The 24875-nt window shown below is 38.8% G+C and overlaps 1 protein-coding gene across 3 annotated transcripts in view; it reads left to right on the top strand.

Moving 5' to 3' along the window:
- Positions 1-9601, top strand: part of lrrc69 (leucine rich repeat containing 69) — an 80457-nt gene extending 70856 nt beyond the window's left edge. For all 3 annotated transcript variants that reach the window (XM_072570262.1, XM_072570260.1, XM_072570261.1), the window contains 2 exons: positions 5929-6102; positions 7732-9601. In XM_072570262.1, the coding sequence (XP_072426363.1) occupies positions 5929-6102; positions 7732-7842 (285 nt within the window). In that variant the 3' untranslated portion in view covers positions 7843-9601. The remainder of the gene's footprint in view (positions 1-5928; positions 6103-7731) is intronic.
- The last annotated feature ends 15274 nt before the right edge of the window (positions 9602-24875 follow it).

Here is a 24875-nt window from a genome sequence, read left to right as displayed (position 1 = left end):
AAAATATATTTTGATTGAGTTGGTCATTTTTCGCTGGCTTCATGGATTTTCTTTTTAAAGCATTTGAACTGTCGCTTTGGCTGATAAATTTCTCAATCGCCAGTCTTGCTTTCCTGATGTCCTGATGCTGTACTCTTGTGCAATCTTTGATGCCTTTTCACCACAATCCAGACGGTGTAAAATCTCGCATTTCTGTTCAATTGTCACTGCTGTCTGCTTTATCTTCACAGACACGGTCAGTGCAACAAACTCAATCACTTATAACAGATATGCACTCAGAGCAAAGTCGTAGACGGAATGAAGACAGCACTGATTTTGTCATGCATTTGAATCCTTCAGCATGTCAGTCATTTTAATGTGTTAAAATTATTTTAACACTGCCACAATTGACCGACTGAGTTTGTTGCACCAGTGTCATTAACACCTCTTTGATGTGCAGGTCATCCGAATTCACAACTCATTTAAACAAAAGATGCAATTGTTGTACCATTGTCGGTAACACTTCTTTGCTGTAACAGTTTTCTGGGACCTTCAGATCTTATTCAGATAATCCAATTTTCGGATAATTGATGTTCGGGTAATTGAGGTTCCTCTGTATAATGTTATGATTATGTCAGGGCGAGATTCTCCAATTCATTACAGCTCTAGATAGGACATCACAAACTATTAAGCTCTTGGGTGAATAGGGATGAACTGGCACTGCTTCTTGGTCATTAACCCCCTTGGTTGTTGGATCCCTTCGCTTGTGTATGCCTTTCTCTCAGACCAAATGAAACTTAAAAAGGAGCTAATGTAGATAGTCTTGCTTGAATGAATAAAACAAGTGAGTTACACTAATTAATTACCATATACAAGAATAACTATTAATGTAACACACATACATGGAGATTAAAAATAAGAGGTGGATCAAAATGGTAAAAGTAAATAGAAGGTTACACGGAACTCTGTCTGAGTTGTTTGTGAAGAGCTGATAATTGAATGCTGTGGCCATTGCAGTGGAGGCCACCAATAGCTTTGACATCTGTAGTTAAACAGTCAGTTTCATTACCTTTATTTTGCAGTTTGGTGAGATTCTGTAGTTCTTATTCTCTTAATATGTAATTGAATATCAGCATTCAGGCTGAGCGTCCTCTTGTTGCTTTGTTTCTTTTTTTCTGATTTGCAGCACTTAAAGTGAGAGAGGTCTTCGTTTCCTGCAACATGCAGTGAATAGGAGATAGTTCTTTAAATTTGGCCTTCATAGCTCACTAACACTCAAATCCAAATGGTACCTATGAGAACATTCAATCGTAACAGCACACTCCAGTCAAGTTTAAACTGACTTTTTAACCCCTATCCTTATGTATTCTTTAGAGAGAAACCAGGAACTATGTCTGAAATTTAAGTCAAAATCCACAAAGGGTGGCTTTGCTGCTGAGTAGGGGATTGTTAGACCTTAGGTCTCTCAAGTCACTCACTTCTATTTGAAGTTTTCTTGACACATTGAGTGAGGCAGAGAAAATAGCAGGATTTATCAAAACCGGCATTGTTTTGGTAAGAGTGATCTTGTGTGACCAACTTGATGGAATTTCTCGAAGAGGTGACTAGGTGTGTAAATGAGGGCAATATATTTGACATAGAGAGGAGAGAGATTTAAAAAAGACATGAGAGGCAAATGTTTTACACAGAGAGTGGCTCACATGTGGAATGAACTTCCTGAGAAAGTTGTGGATGTGGGTACAATTACAACTTCTAAAAGACTTTTGCATTAGTAAGGAAAAGTTTGGAAGAATATGGGCCAGGAGGAGGCAAGTGGGACTAGTTTACTTTGAGATTATGTTCAGCGTGGACTGGCTGGACCGAAGGGTCTGTTTTCATGCTGTATAACTATATGATTATGACTTCAACAAGGCTTTTGATAAGGTCCCACTTGGGAAACTGATAGTGAGTACATGACATCCAAGGAAATTTGGCTAATTGAATCTAGAATTGGCTGAGTGGTTAGCCACTGAATTTACACCTACAGTAATTTTGTGTCTAATACACTCCTCTTTTCAAAAGACACATTTTGGAACTAAGGGCAAAGCTCACTGCAGTTTTTGGGGTTCCAACCCAGCATTGTAACAATATTCTATACATTTTATTCTAGACACAAAACCAGACAGCTTGTCATGTCAGTTGGCAGTCATCAGTCAAGAGGGTGGACATCTTGCTATGTGCTACATTTCTGCCTTAATCCCACAATGTCACCATGTCCCAGAAGCTAATGTATAGTAAACATGCATATGGAGCAAGCAGACAGCCATATCTCAAAGTCTAAGGGAAGAGAATCTCAGTGAAGTCCATGGAGACATCTATCACTCAGAGGGTCCCAACATAACAAATCACGGGAAAGTCTCCACAATCAGTCCGGCTACTTGGTCACTGCCAAATGGTCACTCTGGGCAGTCAGTAACCTGTTCTCCTAAGGGTGGAAGTGCTGAATGCTGGGCATCCTACTACTCATCTTGGCTCTTTCTACTCTATTGTAGATTGTTTTTTTCTGGACCGAGAGGAAAAGAAGGAGTAAGTGAGATGAAAGTAATGCAGTTTTTGTTTATTCACTGTGGGATGCTGGCTGGCCAGCATTTATTGCTTGTCCCTATTTACCATTGAGAAGGTGGTGAGGAGCTGCATTCTTCAATTGCTGAACTCCATGTACTGTAGTTTGACCCACAATGTCCTGAGGAAGGGAATTCCAGGAATTTTACCCATTGAGAATGAAGGAATGGTGTTGCAGGTGGTGATATTCCCATGTTTCTTCTGCCTTTGTCTATTTTGGTGGAAGTGATTGTGGGTTTGAAAGATGATGGTTAAGGATCTTTGGTGAATTTCTGCAGTGCATCTTGTAGACACTATACGCTGCTGCTACTGAATGTTAGTGGTGGAGGGAAAGGATGCTTATGAGTGTGGTGCCAGTCAAGCAGACTGCTTTGGCCTGAGTAGTGTCAACCTTCTTGAGTGATGTTGAAGCTGCATCATCAAGGCAAATGGGGAGTATTCCAGAGACTTCTGCCCAGTTTGGGTTCCACTAGGGCCACTCACCTCCTGATCTCATTATAGCCTTGATTCAGACAAAAGAGTGTCAGCCTTCAAATCATGGCCCCCTACACTCCTGACTTGTGCCTTGTAGATGGTAGATGGCTTTGGGAAGTCAGGTGAGCTACATGCTGCATAATTCCTATTCTCTGGCCTGCTGTTGTAGATACTTTTTTTTGAGTTGGGTCTAGTTGAGTTTCTGACCAATGGTTACCCCCAAGATGTTGATAGTAAGGGACTCATTGATGGTATCCCATTAAATATCAAGAGATGGTTGTTAGATCATCTCTTATTGGAGATGGTTGTTACTTGGCATTTGTGCGTCTCAAATGTTACTTCCACTTCTCAGCCCAAGTCTGGATATTGTCTAGATCTTGTTGCATTTGAACATGGACTGTTTCAGTATTTTAGGAGTTGAGTATGGTATTGAACATTGTGTAATCATCTGTGAACATTCCCATTTCTAACCTTAGGATGGAGGTAAGGTATTTGATAAAGCTTTGGTGAAGGTAGTTGGATATTGGACACTACCCTGAGGAATTCCTGCAGAGATGTTCTGGAGCTAAGATAACTGAACTCCAACACCCATGAATATCTTTCTATGTGCTAGGAATGGCTCCAACCAATAGAGATTTGCCCCCTGATACCCATTGATTCCAGTTTTGCTCGGGAGCCTTGAAGTGAAGGACTGACACTCTCACCTCACCTCTGGAATTCAGCTCTTTTGTCCATAGAGTCATAGAGTTATTGAGTCACAGAGATGTGCAGCATGGAAACAGACCCTTCAGTTCAACTCGTTCATGCTGACCAGGTATCCTAACCTAATCTAATCCCATCTGCCACCACTTGGCCCATATCTCTCTAAACCTTCCTATTCATATAACCTTTTATATGTTGTAATTATACCAGCCTCCACCACTTCCTCTGGCGGCTCATTCCACACATGCACCACCCTCTGTGAAAACATTGGGCTGTAATGAGGTCAGGAGCTGAGTTGCCCTGGTGCAACCCACACTAGGCATCACTGACCAGGTTATTGCTGAGCAGGTGCTGTTTGATAGCACTATTGATGACACCTTCCATCACTTTATTGGTGAACGAGAGTCGACTGATAGGGTCGTAATAGGCTGGGTTGGAGTTGTCTTGCTTTTTATGTACAGGACATACCTGGGCAATTTTCCACATTGTCTGGTAGATGCCAATGGCATGGTCGGAAGTAAATGAGAGTTTGCAAAAATAATGTGAGACAAGTCACTAGATCTTATCACTAGAGAAACATTCAATGAAACTTGATGAAAATGACACAACTATAATATTCTAAGTTTCAGTCCAAGGCTTTGAAGGTGAACAAAAAAAATGGATAAATTTATCTAGTCTATCAGCATCTGTAAAACAAACAATAGAATTATCATTTCAAGTCCAATATGCCTAATCTTGCAAAAGAATCATACTGGACTTAAGAAGCTAACTCTGTTAACATGAAAATATGCTTTTATTTGCATTCTGATTGTATGATCATGAATTTGTGAAATTTAGATTCAAACAAATTTGTAGTCTGCACTGACACACAGGGCTCACTTCCCTGCTCACCTTAACAACTAGACTCATTTATATTTATTCATTCACATGATATGAACATGGCTGGCTCATCTAATATTTGTTTCCCATCCCTAATTGACCTTTACTATTTATATAACTAATTGGCGATAGAAGATCTGATCTGTTGGCTGTGAGATCTTTTACCTCCGTCTTTCACACGCTACTTATTCTGTTTGACCTACAGATAGTCTTGTGTTCTAACTTACATCTCATTTTTAAGTCTTCACAATAATTGGCGGCAATCAATCCTAATGATACCATTGGTCACATCTGTTGCAGATTTTGGGAGAACAAGGTCAAGCATGATTTTCCACCTGCTCAAACCAGGTTTAGTATCTATGTCCTTTTGGATTAGATTAGCTCTGTATGGTGGTGCTATCAAGCTACTCTTGGTGATGGACACTGGAGTCCCTCACCCAGACCATATTTTGTGTCCTTGCCACTGTGGCAGCCTGACTGAGGTGCAAGTATACTGCCACCAGTGTTGACTACTATACTGTACCTCGGTAAAGTGGGGTTTTTTTTTAGTTAATGTAGTCAGCGCCTCATCTCTAGAAAGTCAAGACACTACTGAAATGTAACTCAAGTGGATAAATGTTTTATTATTTTTCAAAATATTTTTGGCTGTTTGTTAAAAAGAATTGAGCTCATGGATAAAATGGTATTTGACTAGCAAGATGTTTGACTGTTTCAAAGAATATATATGAAGAAAGTTGGCAAACATAATTGATGTCTAGGTTAGAGTGGTGCTGGAAAAGCACAGCAGGTCAGGCAGCATTCGAGGAGCAGGAAAATCAATGTTTCGGGCAAAAGCCCTTCCTGATGAAGGGCTTTTCCAGTACCACTCTAATCTAGACTCTGGTTTCCAGCATCTGCCTAGTTAAACATAATTGATGGGTTACCTGATAGGCATCATATAAAGCCTGGTCCTTTCACTCCAACATCAACACTAAGAATTCAGACTAAAAATTATTAGGTAACAATTGAGGATATATACTCTGGTTGATTTTACTCCCGTACCTAACCTAGAGGAAATGCTTCATACTGTCTCATCTATCCAATCTATTTTACCTCATTTGCTATTTGATGAAATCAGCAGAGAGCTTTATTCTTAATGTAGCATTTCCATTTCTCACAGTTATGAGCTTGAACCATGAATTAAAACTAGCACTTATGGAATTTGACTTGGGTTCTGATGTTGGTCTTTTTAGCAAAGTATCAGTATGTCATTCCTAGTTGCTTATCTAACTGTATTCTCTTTTGAAATTGAAGGAAATTACAGCACGGTATATCTTGAATGGACTGAATGGTAATTCACTCACTGAATCTCTTGAACATTATCCAGAAGCAAGAAAAATATTGGCTCATGCAAGTTTGTGCGCTGTATGTAAACGTAGCTTTCTGAACACCTGGCTTGAATGTGTGAGCTTTGTTGATCTAGCAAAGGTAAATATTTTGTTGAAATTAATACATAATGTATACGTATATAGAATTAAATGAACAGTATTTGGATGAATGCAAGGATTAAAAAACTACAATTAAGATAAAGTTGTTATAGTCCTACCAGACTATAGGGCTCTTCTCTCATTAGAGAAAGACAACTGGTAATGGTTTTAACCAGAAAGTCACTACACATTAGGAAAGGGGAGAGGTCCTTCATGGTAACCTCAGCTACCATGGGAAGCTGAACCTAAGTTGTTGCATTACTCTGCATCACAAATCAGCCATTCAGCCAACTGAATACAGAGTAGAAGCTTACAAAAATTCCAAGAGACATTAACTATGCATTCAATATGGCAGATCTTATATTTGTATGTGATACGTCCTGGAAGTGCACCACTTTCTGTACTGCAAATACTTCTTTGAATAAGCATTCGGGGGTCATCTATGAAATAGATATTAGATCTTTAAACGTGAAAATAGGGGATTTGGTGAAGCCTCAACTAAACATTTATTATTTACTGACTGCAGCATGTGTCAGTATTCTTAGATGTGTGGCAGTAAATTCAGTATTTTTAAGTTACTGCTAGAGGTTTCCCTCTAAAGATAAGTGGGTTTTTTTGCTTATATTATTGAGGAGTTGGAATGAGTAGTAATACTTCTTAAAGCTTTGAATTAACTTGGAGCCAATACCAATCATTGCTTACATCCCTTCTGATTGTCTTCTGTCCATCCCAAATTCTGGCTGCCACGTAGCTGACACTCAAATCAGCCAATCTTTGCATTTTTTGGAACTAACAAAATTCCTGTGAGTCTTGATTTCCTCCATAAATTTCCATTTACACTTTTCTTTTGGTAAAATGGCCTCCTACCCTAACATGAATTTCATATCAAAGGCAGCACAGACTCTGAATGAAGATAAATTTGGTGCCGAGTTGATGTTGAGGCCACCTTGGAGTACTGGCCTCGGTCATGAAGTTGATAGATTTAAATCTCTGCAGATTTAATATTAATATAATAAGCTATTAACATAATTTCTTGCCCTATTAATAAGCGCTGATAAGCTATTTAAACAGTATTTCTGATTTGGGATCATTTGCTAGGAATCTCAAGGAAATACATACAGAATAGTAACACCAGCATTCATTATTTGCCAGTATTACTTCAGGTATTAAACTATTATCTTTCGGTAATATGCCCCTCATTTGACATACTTTAAATGGTTTAGCACTGAAGGTAACCAACAGCTACATTTGGAACTTAGGACTGAATGATTGGTCTGGAGAAATTCAGAGTCAATGTGTTTCTCGGCCATTAGTCAATTTACATCTTTTTTAGATGTTTACATAATGATAACATTGTTTGTAGATATATGCCTGGGTGTGAGAAATGGAAACCGAATGAGAATGTAGCAAAATGTGCAAATTTTAACAACTCTATTCATTATTGCCAACATAATATGAGTCTTTCTCACCAAATAATGTTTGACTACTTCATAACAAGTGTTTTAATAATTCAAGGGAAAATTTCCTGTAATATATACTTTGGATTTAATATAAGAAGTTTCTTTTCTCTGGAGATTTATTGTTTTGTGATTTATTGTTTTGTGATTTATATTCCATTTTTATCTTTCAGAAAATTAGCATAACTAGTCCTGTTCACGTTGTTCCCATCCGAGCCTTGCTTTGTTCGTACAAATGTTTTAATGAATCAGGTCATCAGTTCTATGGGATAGCAATTCCGTGAATCAGGTCATCAGTTTTTATGGGATAGCAATTCCATGAGTAGTATAACAAAACAACATGAAGAAATTGAAGACCAACTTCATGAACTGCAGATAACATATGTTTTGGGTTGTGTTTTGAGGAACTCCCAATGATAAAGAATAGACTATTTGCAGATTTACAGATAACATATTTCCAAAACAGGTGGTTCTGCTATTACGCGGTAGTTGCAGTCTTGTGCAACCCCACGCTATACAAAAATTGCACAATACAAATACACTTAAAGTGTTGGTGATGTAATCACCTTATAGCCAACTCACGCTTTAAAAGTTCGCGTTTTAATACAAACATTTCGCATTTATCTAATCACATTACAGCCAATTCGCGTTAATGAAAAATGCGTCATAGCAGAACTAGCTATATTCTCAATCCATTGAGTACAACATTCATTTTATATGATTCTTGTTTCAAAATGCCATTTTTGTTCAGTTTTAATGTTAACTCATTAGTTAACTCATTAGTCTCCCACTTTTTGGGAGAATGAATATGCGCAAGTTCCTGCTTCGAGTATCTGTCATGTTTTACCTGCAACAGAATTCTTTTTTTTGCGTCTGCCTCTTGATGAATAGGAAGTAGAGCACAGAATTCAAGATGCACATGCTAAGATGTGTTACATTTATTCCATTTTAATTCGTGATTTGTGTCATGTTGGACTTGTCTACAGACACCGATGAGGTGATTTGTAGTGCTTTTTGTGGTGTTATAACCTCAAAAACAAATCAAAGAACATTCTGTTTACAGATATCTTTGCAGTTATCCTTATATTTTTACTAAAAATTGTTTTCTAGATAAATTGGCTAGAGCTACCTAGAATATATTTGTTCTCATCTAAAGTGCTTAATACAACAAAGGCCAGCCTTCTTTGTATTCCAGTGTGGCACTCCAAGAATACGTGGGCAGTTTTGATGAAAAGAAAGTAATATATTCCTCCTTCAGAAAAAAACTTTAATCTGACCATCTATTCTTCCTTCCCACCTTTGATTTCCAACTTACTAACTCCTCAGGAAATGGAAGACTGAGTTGGAGCATCAGACTCAAGTGTTTCTCAGAGACAAGAGAAATTGTGGAATGATATTAAAGTTGCTCAAGAGAACTCTAGTTGTGGCATACCACCTTTTGTAAGAGTTCAATTTTATGTGAATCTAAAAAAAGGAGAAAATCAATACATATCTTGCAGATATCTTTCTGGGAAATCACAAGATTAGTGGGTAAGGAAAATGGCATATTTGATTAAGCCATATCTAAATGGGCTGGATGTGATGCATTAATTGGACTACCTGAGTACCTTCTTCATGTTTGTATTTTATCAGATAAAAGTGTGATCACAAACCAGACAAGCCATAGAATGGTTTAGCTCAAAAGAAACCATGCCTGTGCTAGTACTTTGAAAGATCCATTCAACTGTCCCACTCCCTTATATAACAACAGAAAATGCTGGAAATACTCAGCAGGTTAGGCAGCTTCTGTGGAGAGAAAAGCAGTTAATGCTTTGTGTCAATGATGACCTTTCATCAGAACTGGACTCAAGGATTCTTATTAACCTGAGGCACTAACTCCATTTCTAGCCTTTTTGGTACTCCTTTCCTCAACCTGCAATATTCTCATTTTGTGTTAGTCCCAGTCTGCACTTTCTCTAGTCCTGCATATTTTCTCCCTCCAAAAATTTTACAATTCAACTTTGCAAGGTAATGGGTCTAGATTAGAGTGGTACTGGAAAGGCACAGCAGGTCAGGCAGCATCTGAGGAACAGGAAAATCAACATTTCGGGCAAAAGCCCTTCATCAGGAATAGAGCTTTATTCCTGATGAAGGGCTTTTGCCTAAAACATCGATTTTCCTACTGCTCGGATGCTGCCTGACCTGCTGTGCTTTTCCAGTACCACTCTAATCTAGACTCTGGTTTCCAGCATCTGCAGTCCTTGTTTTTACCCTTTGCAAGGTAATGTCAAATCTACTTCTACCACACTTTCAAGCAGTGATTTCCAGAATTTGGCAATTCATTGTGTAAAACTAGACAAAAAATGCTACTTTAAATATATGTGTTGTGATTACGGAGCCTTCTGTCACTGCAAACAGTTTCTTCTTTATTTTGTCAACCCCTTTCAAAACATTGAACACCTTTATTAATTCTGTCATCAACCTCACAGTTCTCAGGAGATTGCACCGGATTCTCTTGTTTCACCTACAACTGCCACCTTTCTCACCCCAGTTTATTCAGTATCCTTGTGATTTTTAAAAAAAAATTAATATCTTTCCTAAATTGTGTTGGTCAAAAATGTATACAATACTCCAGTTAAGGCCTAATCAGTGATTTATTTAGTACATGATTTCCTTGTTCATGCCTATGTTTCCAAAACAATAGAACTGAACAGAGTTAATAGAAACTATTTTTGTTGGTACAAGTGTCAAGAACCACAGGATATTGTTTTGATATGGTTATCAAAGTAAACTGAGGAAAAACTGTTTCATATAGCAAATGGCTAGGATCTGGAATACACTGTCTGAAACTATGGTGGAGGCAGATTCAATCCTAGCTTTGGAAAAGGAATTGGAAGAGAAAATATTCACAGGGCTGCAGGTAGTGGTACTCATGGAGTTGCCTAATTGCCATCTCCTGTGTTGTAATAGTTTTTAAGTACTATTTACCTAGGATTCAAAGCACTTTTTTAAAAAAAAGAATTTGGCCTGCCACCTTCAAAGATTTGTGCATATCCACTCCCAGAATATGTTGTCATCTTACCATCTGCAAGTTTTGAATATTGGCAATTGTGCCTTGTATACCCAACTCCAGATCATTAACATATATTTTATACAGCAGTGGTACTGATGCTGAGCAAACTACTGTGTAATTTTCTCCAGTCTGAAAAACAATTATTCAGCATAATTTTCTACTTTCTGTCCCTTATGCAATTTTGTATCCATGTTACTGTTGCCCCTTTAATCTCAATGGGTTTCAAATGCACAAACAAGTTTTCATGTAATACTTCTACATGTCTCAGTGTGTTCTTTATAACCAGGTATGCTTTCAGAGAATGTTTGTGCTTTTAAGCAATGTTCATTGTGGCCTTGACATTAATGTGTAGTATATAGTCAAAATAAAAACATTAATTCAGGCTTATTTAATTAACTATCTTGCACTTGGTGTACTGTCTGCAGTCTGGCTTTCATTCTATAAAAGGGATGTAGGGACACTAGAGAGAATGCAAATAAAGATTTATGAGAATGGAATCGACTATAAAGTTTTAAGGAATCGATTAACAGGATAGGTCTGTTTTCATTTAGAAATAAAAAGCTGAGGGGAAACTTAGGATACGTCTTCAGAATTATAAAATGTTTTGATAGAGTAGCTAGAGAAACAGTTTCCACCTGAGGGAAACAGGAAAACTAGAGGCTATCAATATGAAATAGTATTATACTGTAATATAATTCATAAAGAGCAAGAAACTAATTGTTATACAAATTGTTATAATCTTGGTAAAGACTGGTAACTTTTTTTAAAAATAGGCAATCTGAAATCCCAGTTAGTTACTGAAATGATGAAGCCACAAGATTCCATAGTTCAAAACAAAGATCTTTAATAGTGCAAGAGTCAAACAAAATAAGCATTAACTACTATGATGGGTAACCACCCGTATCTTAAAACCCAGAGTTCATGTGAGTGAAACACATACTAACAGGCAAATTGTGGTCAATTATAAATTATAAGTTTTACATGAAGTAGCAGATGTAAATAAGATAGATCTTACTAAGATCAGACCTGGCAATCTGCTCAGCATATATGTTAGCAATCTCAGCCAAAGTCTTTCAAAATTCTCTCTTACTCACAAATAATTCAGTACTTCTTCCAATCCTGAGGCAAGAGCAATGCACAACAACCCAAGTTCCACAGGCAGAGTTTTCACCAGAAATACATATCTCTGCAGAATGTACTTAATATTGCTTGTGATGGTCTGGATGGTGTAGTCACCAATTTTATCTTCAGTTAACAAGAACAGCAGCAGAATCTGAATGTTTTCCTGTTTGCAGCCTCTTGTTCACACCTTTTGCTTCTTCAGCTTGCCTGCATTGAAACACTGGAATCGCCATCTAAACTCTATTATAGAAGCTCTCCTTCTACATGGTTTCCACCATTTCCAAACTTATCAGAAAGTTTGATTTCCAATCTCTGTTTCAGTCTCAGTTTACTTTGAAGCTGGAGGCTTAGTTTCTTTTCTCTGTTCTATATTTCAGTTTGCCTTTGAAACTACAGATTTCATCACTGAATATACATCTGTGATGTCATGTTTACTACTGCACTGCAGTCAGGCGTTGAGCAACAGTTTATCAGTTCACCAGCCACATAGAGAGCTAAAAGACAGGTAATGATGAAGTTCCACCATTTTGAAGTAAAGCTCTGATTATTTTGAACTTAAGAGAACCAGAAGATGGTAATGGTGATGTTGGATGTTTGTGAATAAAAGCAAGAATTCAGATGGATTTACTAATAATAACATGATTATACAAATGATTAACCCATATTAGTGCCAGAGAGGAAAAAAAACATAATGAACTGTATGAAATCAACATTTGCCTTTGCAGAAATGAACACACAAATCCAGGTCATAAAGAATTGGGAAGCTGACGATATGAAAGAAGCATTTGAGAAATTTTTAAAAGTCACCATAGAGTCATAGAACCATGGAGATTTACAGCACGGAAACAGACCCTTCAGTCCAACTAGTCCATGCCGACCAGATGTCCTAAATTAATCTAATCCCATTTGCCAGTGAAGAAGAAAGTGTCAACTGTATCTTTGTGTGGGCAGGATAGAAAGAGTTAATATTCTTTTAACAGTTGTGAACTGAGTGAAGATTACAGTTAGAACCGAGACAAAATGTTTAAAAATTTCAGCATGCATCACCAGCCAAAGTCAAATCAATAGATCCTACAATATAAATTTCAGAGCCGAAGGCAGGAGCCACATTGAAAAATGTAGCATGAAAATGTTAATTTTTGGAAACAGACGAAAGGCTGATAGATCAGCTCATTTGGGGTTCTACACATTCTGAAGTATAAAAAAAAAATTGATTGGAAAGGACAAGTTCACAATATAGCAGGCTGTAGACACTGCCAGAACACATGAAGCTATGAGTAGACAGCTGAAAATTCTGGCTGCCTAAGTGGGTATTCAACTAAGGCAAAATAAAGGTAGCAGGATTGATGAAGAACAACTAACAAATGCACAACAAACAGAGAAAAAGACATGTGAAGTTGTGGATGAGCACAAGAGTTCACAGTCAGATAGAAATATCCTTTTAATGAATGAAACTACAGAGCTTGTGGATGAAGGATGTACCCAACAATGAATGAGGATAATAAATGAGTTGTCAGGGATAGAGATGAGAAGGGAAAGAAAGCAAAATATCCATATCCTGGAACATGTCGATCAATTTGAGAACACATCGACATAAAAAACTTAAACCTACATAAAATGGCAGTACCCAAAACAAATAAATTGACTCACTGAATCAGATCAAGAAGAGGGTGAGAAATGAGCCCATACTCATAAATCTGAATTGAAGATTGTTACTGAACCATAGAGTAACATCAGCCTGCTCACACAAACCAGAAGCTCTTTCCTGAAAATTGAAATCAAAATGTTTTCTAAAGGAAAGGTGTTCTGCAACTGCACAATGTTTTACTAATGGGAAAACTGAGATTTGACAGCTAAGAACAACACACTTAAAGATAGGAAACAGAGGGTGATGGTGGAGTGTTGCTTTACAGACTGGAGGCTTGTGACCAGCAGTTTGCCACAAGAATTAGTGCTGGGTTCACTGCTTTTTGTCATTCTCATAAGTGATTTGAATGTGAACGTAGGAGGTAGAGTTAGTAAGTTTGCAGATGACACCAAAATGGATGGTGAAGTGGACAGTGAAGAAAGTTACCTCAGAGTACAACAGGACCTTGATCAGATGGGCCAAGGAATTGGCAGATGGAGTTTGACTTAGATAAATGTGAGATGCTGCATTTTGGAAACCAGGGCAGAACTTATTCACTTAATAATAAGGTCCTGGGGAGTGTTGCTGAACAAAAAGACCTTGGAGTGCAGGATCACAGTTCCTTGAAAGTTGGTAGGTAGTCAGGATAGTAGAGAAAGTGTGTGGTATGCTTTCCTTTAATGGTTAGTGTATTGAATAAAAGAGTTGGGAGGTCATGTTGCAGCTGTGCAGGACATTGGTTAGGCTGTTTTTGGAATGCTGCATTCAATTCTGGTCTCTCCGCTATAGGAAAGATATTGTGAATACTGAAAGGTTTCAGAAAAGATTTACAAGGATATTGCCAGAGGTGGAGGATTTGAGCTGAGGCTAATTTCCCTGGAGTGTCAAAGGCTGAGGGGTGACCTTATAGAAGTCTATAAAACCATGAAGGAGTTGGATAGGTTGAATAGCCAAGGTCTTTTCCTCAGGGTGAGGGAGTCCAAAACTCGAGGGCATAGGTTTAAGATGAAAGGGGAAAGATTTAAAAGGGACCAAACAGCAACATTTTCACACTGAGGGTGGTGCATGTTTGGAATGAGCTGCCGGAGGTAGGTTGTGGAGGCTACTACAATTATAACATTTACAAGGCATCTGGATGGGTACATGAATGATTACATGAATTTAGAGGAAATTATGCCAAATGCTGGCAAATGGGACTAAATGGGATGACACGGTGGCCCAGTGGTTAGTACTGCTGCCTCACAGTGGTAGGAACCCGCATTTGATTCCAACCTCTGTCTGTGTGGTGTTTGCATATTATCTGCATGAGTTTCCTCCAGGTACTCCAGTTTCCTCACAGAGTCCAAAAATGTGCAGACCATGCCAAATTGCCCATAGTGACCAGGGATGTGTGGATTAATTGAGTTAGCCATGGAAAATGCAGGGTTACAGGGATAGGGTGGGCCAGAGAGGGATGCTTTTCAGAGGGTCAGTGTAGACTCGATGGGCCAAATGGCCTGCTTCCACACTGTAGGGATTCTATGATTGACTCTTAAGTCTTGACTCCATGCAGGCATCTGGGCCAGGCCTATGACAGTGGGCAAAGAAGTGGTATGGAATATATGTAAGCAAGTGTGAGGATATGCATTTTAGTAGGAAGAATAGAGGCGTGAACTAAGGGAATCAAGGGTTATGAGCAGAAGGGAGGAGAATGGGGTTGAAAAACATATCAGCCACGAGTTGTTGGGCAGTTGTTGGTTCCGCAGACTTGTTGGGCTAAATGGCCTAATTCTGCTCCTGTATCTTATGGTTCCTCTGCAGATTAGGCAATAAAATCTAAAAGTGATTGCACATATAACAACTTGTCGGATGAGAAGTGATGTTCCTCCTTGATATGCAAGGCTGCAAGGCCTCCCCCCTTTACTGTGTTAGCTTGGGCAGAAAACAATGAATGACTTAGAAACCCTTATTGGGGCATCCTGTCCCTATTATCAAGCTCCGGCAGTGTGGTCTGGACTATAGAATTTCGTTTTTAGAAGGCTGGTTATCTGTTCTATTGTGAATCAGATTGATGTGTGGCAGACATTGCAGTTTTCTTCAGCTGCAGGGTGAGAGTTCCTCACTGGCATCAGCAGCCATGTCAAGTGTGTAGACCTTGCCAATAAGCATTTGTCAACTTTGACTGAGTGCAATGAGGCAGAGTTGTTAACTCTGCAACTTTGGTAAGTGAGGAAATTGTCGGGTTTGGTTTTTCCGGAATTTAGACACATTTGCATTTAACATTTAACTGAAACATTAAATTGTAGTTCATTTCACTTTTAGTCAGTGATACAACCTACCCGCTGATAGGTAGTGACAGTTAGAATTGGTTCCTCAGCCAGCAGTAGCTTACTCAGAAGATTGGAATTTCAACTAGTATAAATACACGAGTTTTAGCAGCGTACAGATGGATTGGCAGAATCTTGCAGCTTTACCTGAGTGCAGTAAAGCCAAGTTCTTAACCCTTGCAGGAGGCGCTGTCTGGTCTTTTACTAAAAAAAAGGGACTGGTCCAAGAGAGGGAGCCATAGGGAAACTTGAGCTAAAGTCCAGTGACATTTGTCAGATGAGCAGGACATGATGGCAGCAGACATATGGGAATACAATCATCCACAAACTTCCACCCCAAGCTACTCACCATCTTGACTTATAAATTTATCACCACTCCTTCAGTGTCAGTGGATCAAATCCTGAAATACAATTACTAACTGCAGTGTGGGGGTACTTAATTCAAATAGATTGCAAAAGTTCAAGAAGGCTGCTCACCACTAGGAGCAACTAGAGATAGATAATAAACGCTGGCCCAGCCTGTGACACCCATATCCCATGAGTGAATAAAGACAAAAAGACACAAGATAATTGCATTTATTGTCATCCTCAGTCATTCCTTATGCAGGATTTATACAATTACCTCTGAGCTTTCCTTTCAAATTCTTAAGATATCCAGCACAACTACAATCTTGATAATTATATATTATCTTTTCCCACAATGTGAATTGTTTTTATATGAAATCCATTAATTAATGAGTTCCATCAAACCAATCATGTATGCAAGTTTCACATTTTTTAACAAATCTAATGGGTTCTAGTCAGTGTCAATTGGTGGTTCTTGGCACCAGGGACAAACATAGATTTTAAAATGTTGAAGAGCCAATAATAATCATAATTTCTCCTTTTCCACAGTAGTTTACATTTTCTAATATGAGTTTAATTTCTTAGGAAGGTCCCATACTGGTTTCTTGCTTTGCAATTCATTCTGTAGTAAGACTGTATCCAAACCCAAGAACGAGCATCAATCGCCATTTTGAAAGATTTAGTGAAGCCAGGAGTGACAAGCACTGTTTCTTCCATGAGTATTATTTTCAGCTAATCAAAAGTTATCACTCCTGAGAACAGTTTTGAGAACAATCTTTGGTTGGGCGAATAGCCTTTGTCATGTAGATTGTAAGTAGTGTGGGGGCTTTCATGCAGCTTTGCTTGACCCTGAGCCTGAATTAGAAGGCATCTTTTTCAGATCTCTTACTCGAAACATTTGCAAGTATACCATCATGAAGCATTCACAGGATAAAGTTCTTGGTCATCCATATTGTTACAGCTCAATCCACAAAACCTCTGGAAGGTCAAAAACCATACTGTCTCTCTAGGAGGATTTCCTCAGACAGAGGAAGTAGGCTGATCAAGCAAATGTATGTCAGGATTCTCCCTACTATGGACATGAGGGAAAAACCTCAATAGTTTCCATTACAACAAAGTACGTTGGAGCAGAAGTAGACCATTTAGCACCTTCAGCTTGCTCCACCATTCAAGAAAACCATGGCTGATCTGGCTGGTGCTCTCAGTTTCATAAACATTGACCCCATTGTCTTATCAATAATCTAAAGTTTCTGTCTCCCTATCTTCTGGGAAGATAATTTCACATTCTACCAACCTTCTCAGAGAAAACAAAACTCTCCTAATCTATACCTTATACTATGTGCTCTAATTTCAAGTTCCCTCACAAGAGGAAAAATCCTCTAGGTATCCATCAGCCCCCTTAAGTTATTGTATGTTTCAGTTAAATCATCTCTCATTTTTCTCAACTCCAATGGATACCCCTACCCCAATCAACCTTTCTTCACAATATAAGTCCTTCATTCCAAGAATTCCTAAAATGAACTTTCCCAAACTGCTTCGAAAGCATTTTTCAAATAAGGAGACAAAAATGATACATAGTACTCCATATGTGTTATCATCAACACCCTGTACGTCTGTTGTAAAGCTTCCCCACTCCTATATTTTCAATCCCCTTGCAATAAACAATAAAATTACATTTGCTGTCATAATCACTGGTTGTGCCTGCACTCTAAAGTCTTGTTATTCATGTACAAGGACACCCAGATCCCTCAAGGTATACTAATGTGGGCGGCACAGTGGTTAGCACTGCTGCCTCACAGCGCCAGAGACCTGGGTTCAATTCCCACCTTAGGCGACTGACTGTGTGGAGTTTGCACATTCTCCCCGTGTCTGCGTGGGTTTCCTCCGGGTGCTCCGGTTTCCTCCCACAGTCCAAAGATGTGCACGTCAGGTGAATTGGCCATGCTAAATTGCCTGTAGTGTTAGGTAAAAGGGGTAAATGTACGGGAATGGGTGGGTTACGCTTCAGCGGGTCGGTGTGGACTTGTTGGGCCGAAGGGCCTGTTTCCACACTGTAAGTAATCTAATGCTCTCCATTTAAATAGAATGCAGCTTTTTTTTCTGTCAGAAATGGCAACGTTTATATTCACCCACAACATGATTTTTCTCCATTCTTGAAGATGATAGCCTTCCTGATGTCAGGGGGAGTGGGGAAGACTTTTCCTCCCAAATCTCTAGGATGACTGTGTGGAGAGTTGATGACCACGTGGACAATGATTGAGTAGTACCTTTACTGGTTACAAAGGCTACAGGCTGCTCCAAGAGAGCTTTGAGTACGTGAGCATAAATGATTACTCCTGTTGGAAGTTGGCAATAGCCCTGAGGCTAACAGACCTCTCTGCCGAGCTATCAGCTACAAGAAATTTCTAGCCCTTTGAACTAGGCATTGGTAACGTCCTGAAGGCAGCAGTGACCAACTGCCTGAAATATCCTGTAGATGTCTCAACTGGATTCCTGAAAAGAGTTGGATATACAGAAAGGGCTTTTGCCCGAAACGTCGTTTTTCCTGCTCTTCGGATGCTGCCTGACCTGCTGTGCTTTTCCAGCACCACTCTAATCTTGACTCTGATCTTCAACATCTACAGTACTCGCTTTCGCCCTGGATATATAGAAAGCCAATACTATAGTGATCAGTGCCAATGTCATTGGATATTGACACAATTCCATGAGCAGAAAGTGAGGACTGCAGATGCTGGAGATCAGAGAATCAGCTGATGCCCGAAACGTTGATTCTCCTGTTCCTTGGATGATGCCTGATCTGCTGCGCTTTTCCAGCAACACATTTTCAGCACAATTCCATGAGCCACAAGTCACCTTAAATATTGCACGCACATGGACAATGGACTCCCTTGAGAGCTGCTATCTTTTCTAGTACTGGTACTCAAACCTCTGGAGGTAGATTAGAGAAATCTGGAAACTTTTAGTTTGGAACACAACGTAACTATTGATTCCCCTGCCCAACAAGAATTAATCTACCTCGACCTTAAATATATTCAATGATCCCACTTTGGTCTTCTGTGGCAGGCAGTTCTAAAGTCACATAACTCACTAAGTGCAAAAAAATTATCTTGTCTCCATCCTTAAAGAGTCATCCCTAATTTCAAAACAGTACCCCATGGTTGTGGACTCAAGAGGAAACATTCTTCCCATGCTCCACCTCGTCAAAACCATTCAGGATCTTATACACTTCAATTAAGTCATCCACAACTCTTCCAAACTCCATTGGAAACACGTCCAGTTTGTCTAAACTTTTCCCATAAGACAACCCATTCATTCCAGGCATCAATCTGGTGAACGTCCTCTGAAGCACCTCCAGTGTATCTGCATCCTTCCTTAAATAGGGAGGCAGAAACACTGCACATAGTACACGAGATGTGATCTCATCAACACCCTGTAAACTGAAGCATAACATTTTCACCTTGGTGTTCAATTCCTCTCATAATAAAGGTTAGCATCCCATTAATCTTGGTTATGTACTGCTCCTGCAAGCTAGCCTTTTAGGACTCATTTGCGAGAAAATCATGATCTCTCCGCAACTTGGGATTCCTCAGTTGTTCTCTGTTAAATAATACTCTGCTTTTTCGTTTCTCTTGCCAAAGTGTCTGCTCAATTTTTGCCCACTCAACATAGCTGTACTCATCCACAAACTTCTTGTGCCTTCTTCACAACAAATTGTCCATGTTCTTTGTCTCCTAGAGAGATTTAATGCCTTTACTCCCCTTATCCAGAAAACCACTCTCCAATTTGACAGAGAGAGACAACTGGGTTGAGTGAGTAACGAGCCTAATCTGGGGCTCATTAAGCCTTGGGCATAGACTGAGTTTGAGAAGCCAGGACTTTCACAGTAGCCTCAGTTGGGGCAGGAATTTAACCTGTGCTATTATGGCTCTTATTCAGCCACATTGAGCAAACCAACCCCCTCATCCCCTGATCCCAATCAGGTCACTGATTCAAGATGCCTTATGGGACACTACTTGTAAGATCCTGTTTTTCAAGGATCTATTTAATTTATTTTCTGCTCACCTGTATTCCAAAAGAAACAGAAACAATCTTCAAACAGAGCAGGGAAGTAACATTTAGAGGTAACATTAGTCACAGTGTACTGCGCCATCTAGTGACCCAACAGAGAATTGCTGAAACACGCCTCAATACAAAGCGAGTTGGAATTGCTGAACTTTTGTGATTGTGAGGAGAATTTTATGCATTCCTCCACATTACCCCCACCCATCACGTTCTCCCCGTCCAGCCCACCCCGACCCTGCCACCTCACCCTTGCACAATCCCCATCCTTCCACTCCCACACTGACCTGGTGAAGGTGTACATGCATGTAAAATAAAACAGCATCATCCTGCTATTCTCTATAATAGAGAATTCCAAAAGGTTCACAACCCTCTGAGTGAAAAACTCCCTACTTATTTTGGATTGGAGTGGCATCCCCTCATTATTGAATTATGCATCCTGGTTCTATACTCCCTGACCAATGGGACCTATCTTAACTGCATTTACTCACTCCATTAAAGTATTTTGTTGGTTTCAATGAAATAACCTCTTATTCTTAGAAACTTTAGAGAACACATATCCAGTTTGCACAATCTCTCTTCATAGAACAGTCCCACTATTCCGGGAACAATTTTGCTGAACCTTTGTAACACTCCCTCAGTGGGAATAACATCCTTCTAAGATAAGGAACCAAAACTTTTAGAGTATTCCAGCATGGTCCATACAATTGAAGCAGGTCTTCACTGCTCCTGTACTCGAATCTCTTATGACCAAAATCAACATTTCTTTCAACTTCCTAATACCTTGCTACACTTGAATATTAGTTTTTGGTTATTTATTGACAAAGACTCCTGGTATCCCTGTTTGTGTATACTTTACAAACTCTTCCTAGTTAAGAAGTACCCTACACAAATATTTTTCCAACCAAAGTGAAAAACCTCACATTTTCCATATTGTTCCATTTTGACTGAATAATCAGCTTTCTGTTGTGCTGCAGGGATGTTTAAAAACATCACTGGTGTTTGGGAATCATATGTCAGCATTTAATCTCTTTTTCTGTGAATATGGAAAACCCATAGCCTTACATATGATATGCAAAGTGTTTACTGTTCCAAAGATTTTGGGACCTTTGGACTGAGTAAGGTAAATTCTCTCCTTTGCCTGGGATTCAGAGATTTCTACTGGAACTTCAAAATAAAATTTGATGACACTTTCTCTTTGTGAAAAAATATAAAATGAGTTTTTTGATCTTTAAAAATGCTGCTGACCTTACAAAATGACTGTGGACTTCCAGGCTGCAGAGGGACTGAGGTGTTCTAGTGCATGAGTCACAATACGTTAGTATGTAGGTCCAGTACTTAATCAAGAAGGCTAGTGTGGTGTTGCAATGTATTACAAGATGAGTTGAACATAAAAGTAAAGATGTATTGCTTCAGTTATATAGGACATTGGTGAGAGTACATCTCAAACACGGTGTGCAGTATTTATGGAATGATCCAAATGCATTAGAGGTGATTCAGGGAAGGTTTAGTAAATTGATATCCAGAATGAAAGGGTTGTCTTTTGGGGATAGGTTAGACAGACTGGGTTTGTTTTCCCAGCTGTTTCTAAGAGTGAGGGGGAATGTGCCCGTCAAGCTGCTCAGCTGCTGAGAGGTTCTGCACATGCTCGTTCATGTGCTGAACAATTAGCTTCCATTTGTAGAAACTGTTCCTGTGCATGGACCTCAATGGAAAAAATATTACAGGGAACACTAATGACCTGACTGACGTGTGTAAGATCTTGAACGCTCTCAACAAGGTCAATGTTTCTTCTTGTGAGTGAAGTCAGAGCTAGGAGGCAAGTTTTTAAAATTAAGCTCATTCTTTAAGGCCAGAGATGAAGATAGTGTTTTTCTCTCATAGCATTGTGCGACTTTGCAACTGTCTGCTTCAGAAGGCAGTGGAAGGAGGGGTCATTAAATATGTTGAAGGCAAATAAGTTCTTGTTGGGAAGAGAATCAAAGGTTATTGGAGGCAGGTGGAATTGTGAACTGAGAGGATGAGCCAAGGTCATATTCAATGACAAAGCATGATCGAAAGGCCAAATGGCCTAATTATGCTCTTACTTTTTAGGTGCCCAACACAACAACTCATCTCACTTAATGTAAGCAACTTCACGGAAGTACCAGTAGTTAGTCAGTTATCATACTGTAAGTGTTTCTGGTCAGTGATATGCATTTGTAAAAGGCCTTGAAAATAGCTTCTGCTTTAGCTCCTAGGCCCTGTAAGTGTCCATTCAAATCAATTCACACACGTACAGGTGAAGATTTTCTTTGCCAGAGAATGTTTATTTTGATTTCAGATAGAGATTAATAGCTGTAATTGTTACCTTTGCAGATGCTGCTGAACTGTTAATTGTTCATTTAAATGGGTCACTGGAACACCTCATTATTCATGAACTAACAGAGTCTAAACAGTATAAATATCCTTGAATTACAGATATCCTTTGTTAAACATTCCCAATGTGTTCATTAAAAAAAAATGCGCTAAATAATATCTTGCTAAAATAAAAATCATTTTCCCATGATAAAACATGTAATAAAGATGGGTTATGTTCCAGACTTCAACTTTTACATTAAAATAATATTAGTTGTCTGGAACTTAACAGGCTCAAAAGTCTTCTCATTAATTCTTAGTAACTTACCTCCTGTTTGCTGTTTCTTCCCTCCCGCTCATTGACCCTCTCACTGAACTCACCATCTTGCCCATCCCTTCTCCTCACTGCCTCCCTCTCTGAACACATCACTTTCCTTTCTTAATCCTCTCACTTACTGCCTCTATGGCCTGACCATCCAGCTTCCTGCTTCCTTCTTCTAACCAAACCAATTTCTCCAACCCACTACCCAGCTCTCATGAGTAGTAAGGGCTCAGCAGACAAAAGCAATGAACCGGAAGCAGTGAAGGTTTTTGAGAGGAAACTAGTGAACGTGATAGAGCAAGCAGATTGGGAGCGATGGTGAACACAGTGATGATTTGTTTTAAAAAGGAATGGGCATGTTCAGTTACACACTAAAAGAAAAAAAAATGCAGGGAGTGTTATTCAGGGAATTTCCCTAATTTACAAACTGAGCTGAAACAAAGTATGATATGAGAATACACCTTAAACAGGCGTATCTGTGTCATAAATTGTGCAGTATTACTTAAAAAAAAGTTCCGGAGTAGATTTGAAATGTTTACTCTGTTTCTCTCTCTCTGTAGATACTTCTAGACCTGCTATGTTTCTCCAGCTTTTTCTGTGTTCGTTTTAGTGTTCTATATAATATAATTGTAATACTGGGGAGGATCTATGATGACTAGACTCATCTCCGAGCTGCACTGTTCTGATATTCTGTTTGAACATTCAGAAAGTTTTGTGTTTTGTTGTGAGTCACTATAAATGAGATGTGGTGGGCCAGCAGATTTGGAAGGTACAATATTAGTGGGAGGTAGTCTGAGTTTAGGAACACAATGTAAGCCGGAAGTGCAAAAACATTGCCTCTACTTTATCTCAACAGTGCATCATATTTGTGCATCAGGAAAGTTCTCTTACTCCATTTATGTCCATACTACACATTTTGATTTGGGATTATCAATTTTTGGAAATTTCTGTTTTAATCAAGATTTCTCAGTCTAATTCTTATCTCAAAAAGCAGCCACTTTTATAGCCACATAACGTAATATCTGCATCTCAATCTAGCAAAGTTTAGTGTTGCTTCAATAATGGGGCTATTGCAATGATAATTGAACAATCTAATTCAGATCCACAACATGCAAGTATAATGCACTAGGTTTATGATTCCACAACCAGATTGCCTTATTATTTCCCAACTGCCATTCCTGTCTACTGTCCTAAACAAGAACCTAACAAATGACAGAGATAGGTTACATTGCATTTTGTGCTGCAGGTTTACATCCAATTGAAACGAGGTTTAGATTTCCCAAACTTGTTTAATTTATGAACACAGGAGCTAGCAGAGAGAACATCATTGCTTAAATACTTTAGGAAAGTATCTCAGATTCTTGCCATTCCAGATATTAAAAGGTTGTGGTTTCAAAATGCACCATCAAAATTTAATGCTCTATTGAAGTTCAAAGTTAAAAATCACACAACACCAGGTTATAGTCCAACAGGTTTAATTGGAAGCACTAGCTTTCAGAGCGCCGCTCCTTCATCAGGTGATAGTGATTCATCAGGTGGATGAAGGAGCAGCACTTCGAAAGCTGGTGCTTCCTGTTAAACCTGTTGGACTATAACCTGGTGTTGTGTGATTTTTAACTTTGTACACCCCAGTCCAACACCGGCATCTCCAAATCATGACTACTGTTGAAGTACTAAAGTCTGGTATAATTATACTGGAATTGTTATGTATAGCAAGAGTTTGTACCCAATAGGAGAAATTCATTTATAACAGTGGATCAGTTTATCAGTACAATAAAGATCAGTGTAGGAACATAATCAAAGGGTTTTATAAAGTCGCAACCATTTGTGTTATTACAGTAAAGAATATGATCACAATGTATCATGGATAAAATATATTAAAAAACTAAAAGATTAAAATTTAAGCAAAACATTGATTATGAGAGAAAGCCAGCAGGAAATATAATAACAAATAATAAGTTTTCATAAATATTTTTTAAAAAACAGTGTTAACAAAGTGAGCATTGATTCTATAGAAAGTGGGTGTGGGAAACTGATAATGGAAGGTAAGGAGATATAGTAGATGAATTGAATAGTATTTTGCAATGGTTTTCTCTCTAGAGTGTATTAGCAACATTGCAGAAATAACTATAACTCAGGAAATGGAT

The sequence above is a fragment of the Chiloscyllium punctatum genome, chromosome 5, assembly GCF_047496795.1.
Source record: "Chiloscyllium punctatum isolate Juve2018m chromosome 5, sChiPun1.3, whole genome shotgun sequence".
Taxonomy (NCBI): domain Eukaryota; kingdom Metazoa; phylum Chordata; class Chondrichthyes; order Orectolobiformes; family Hemiscylliidae; genus Chiloscyllium; species Chiloscyllium punctatum.
The sequence above is the reverse complement of the archived record's forward strand: the minus strand, read 5'-3'. Positions and strand labels throughout refer to the sequence as shown.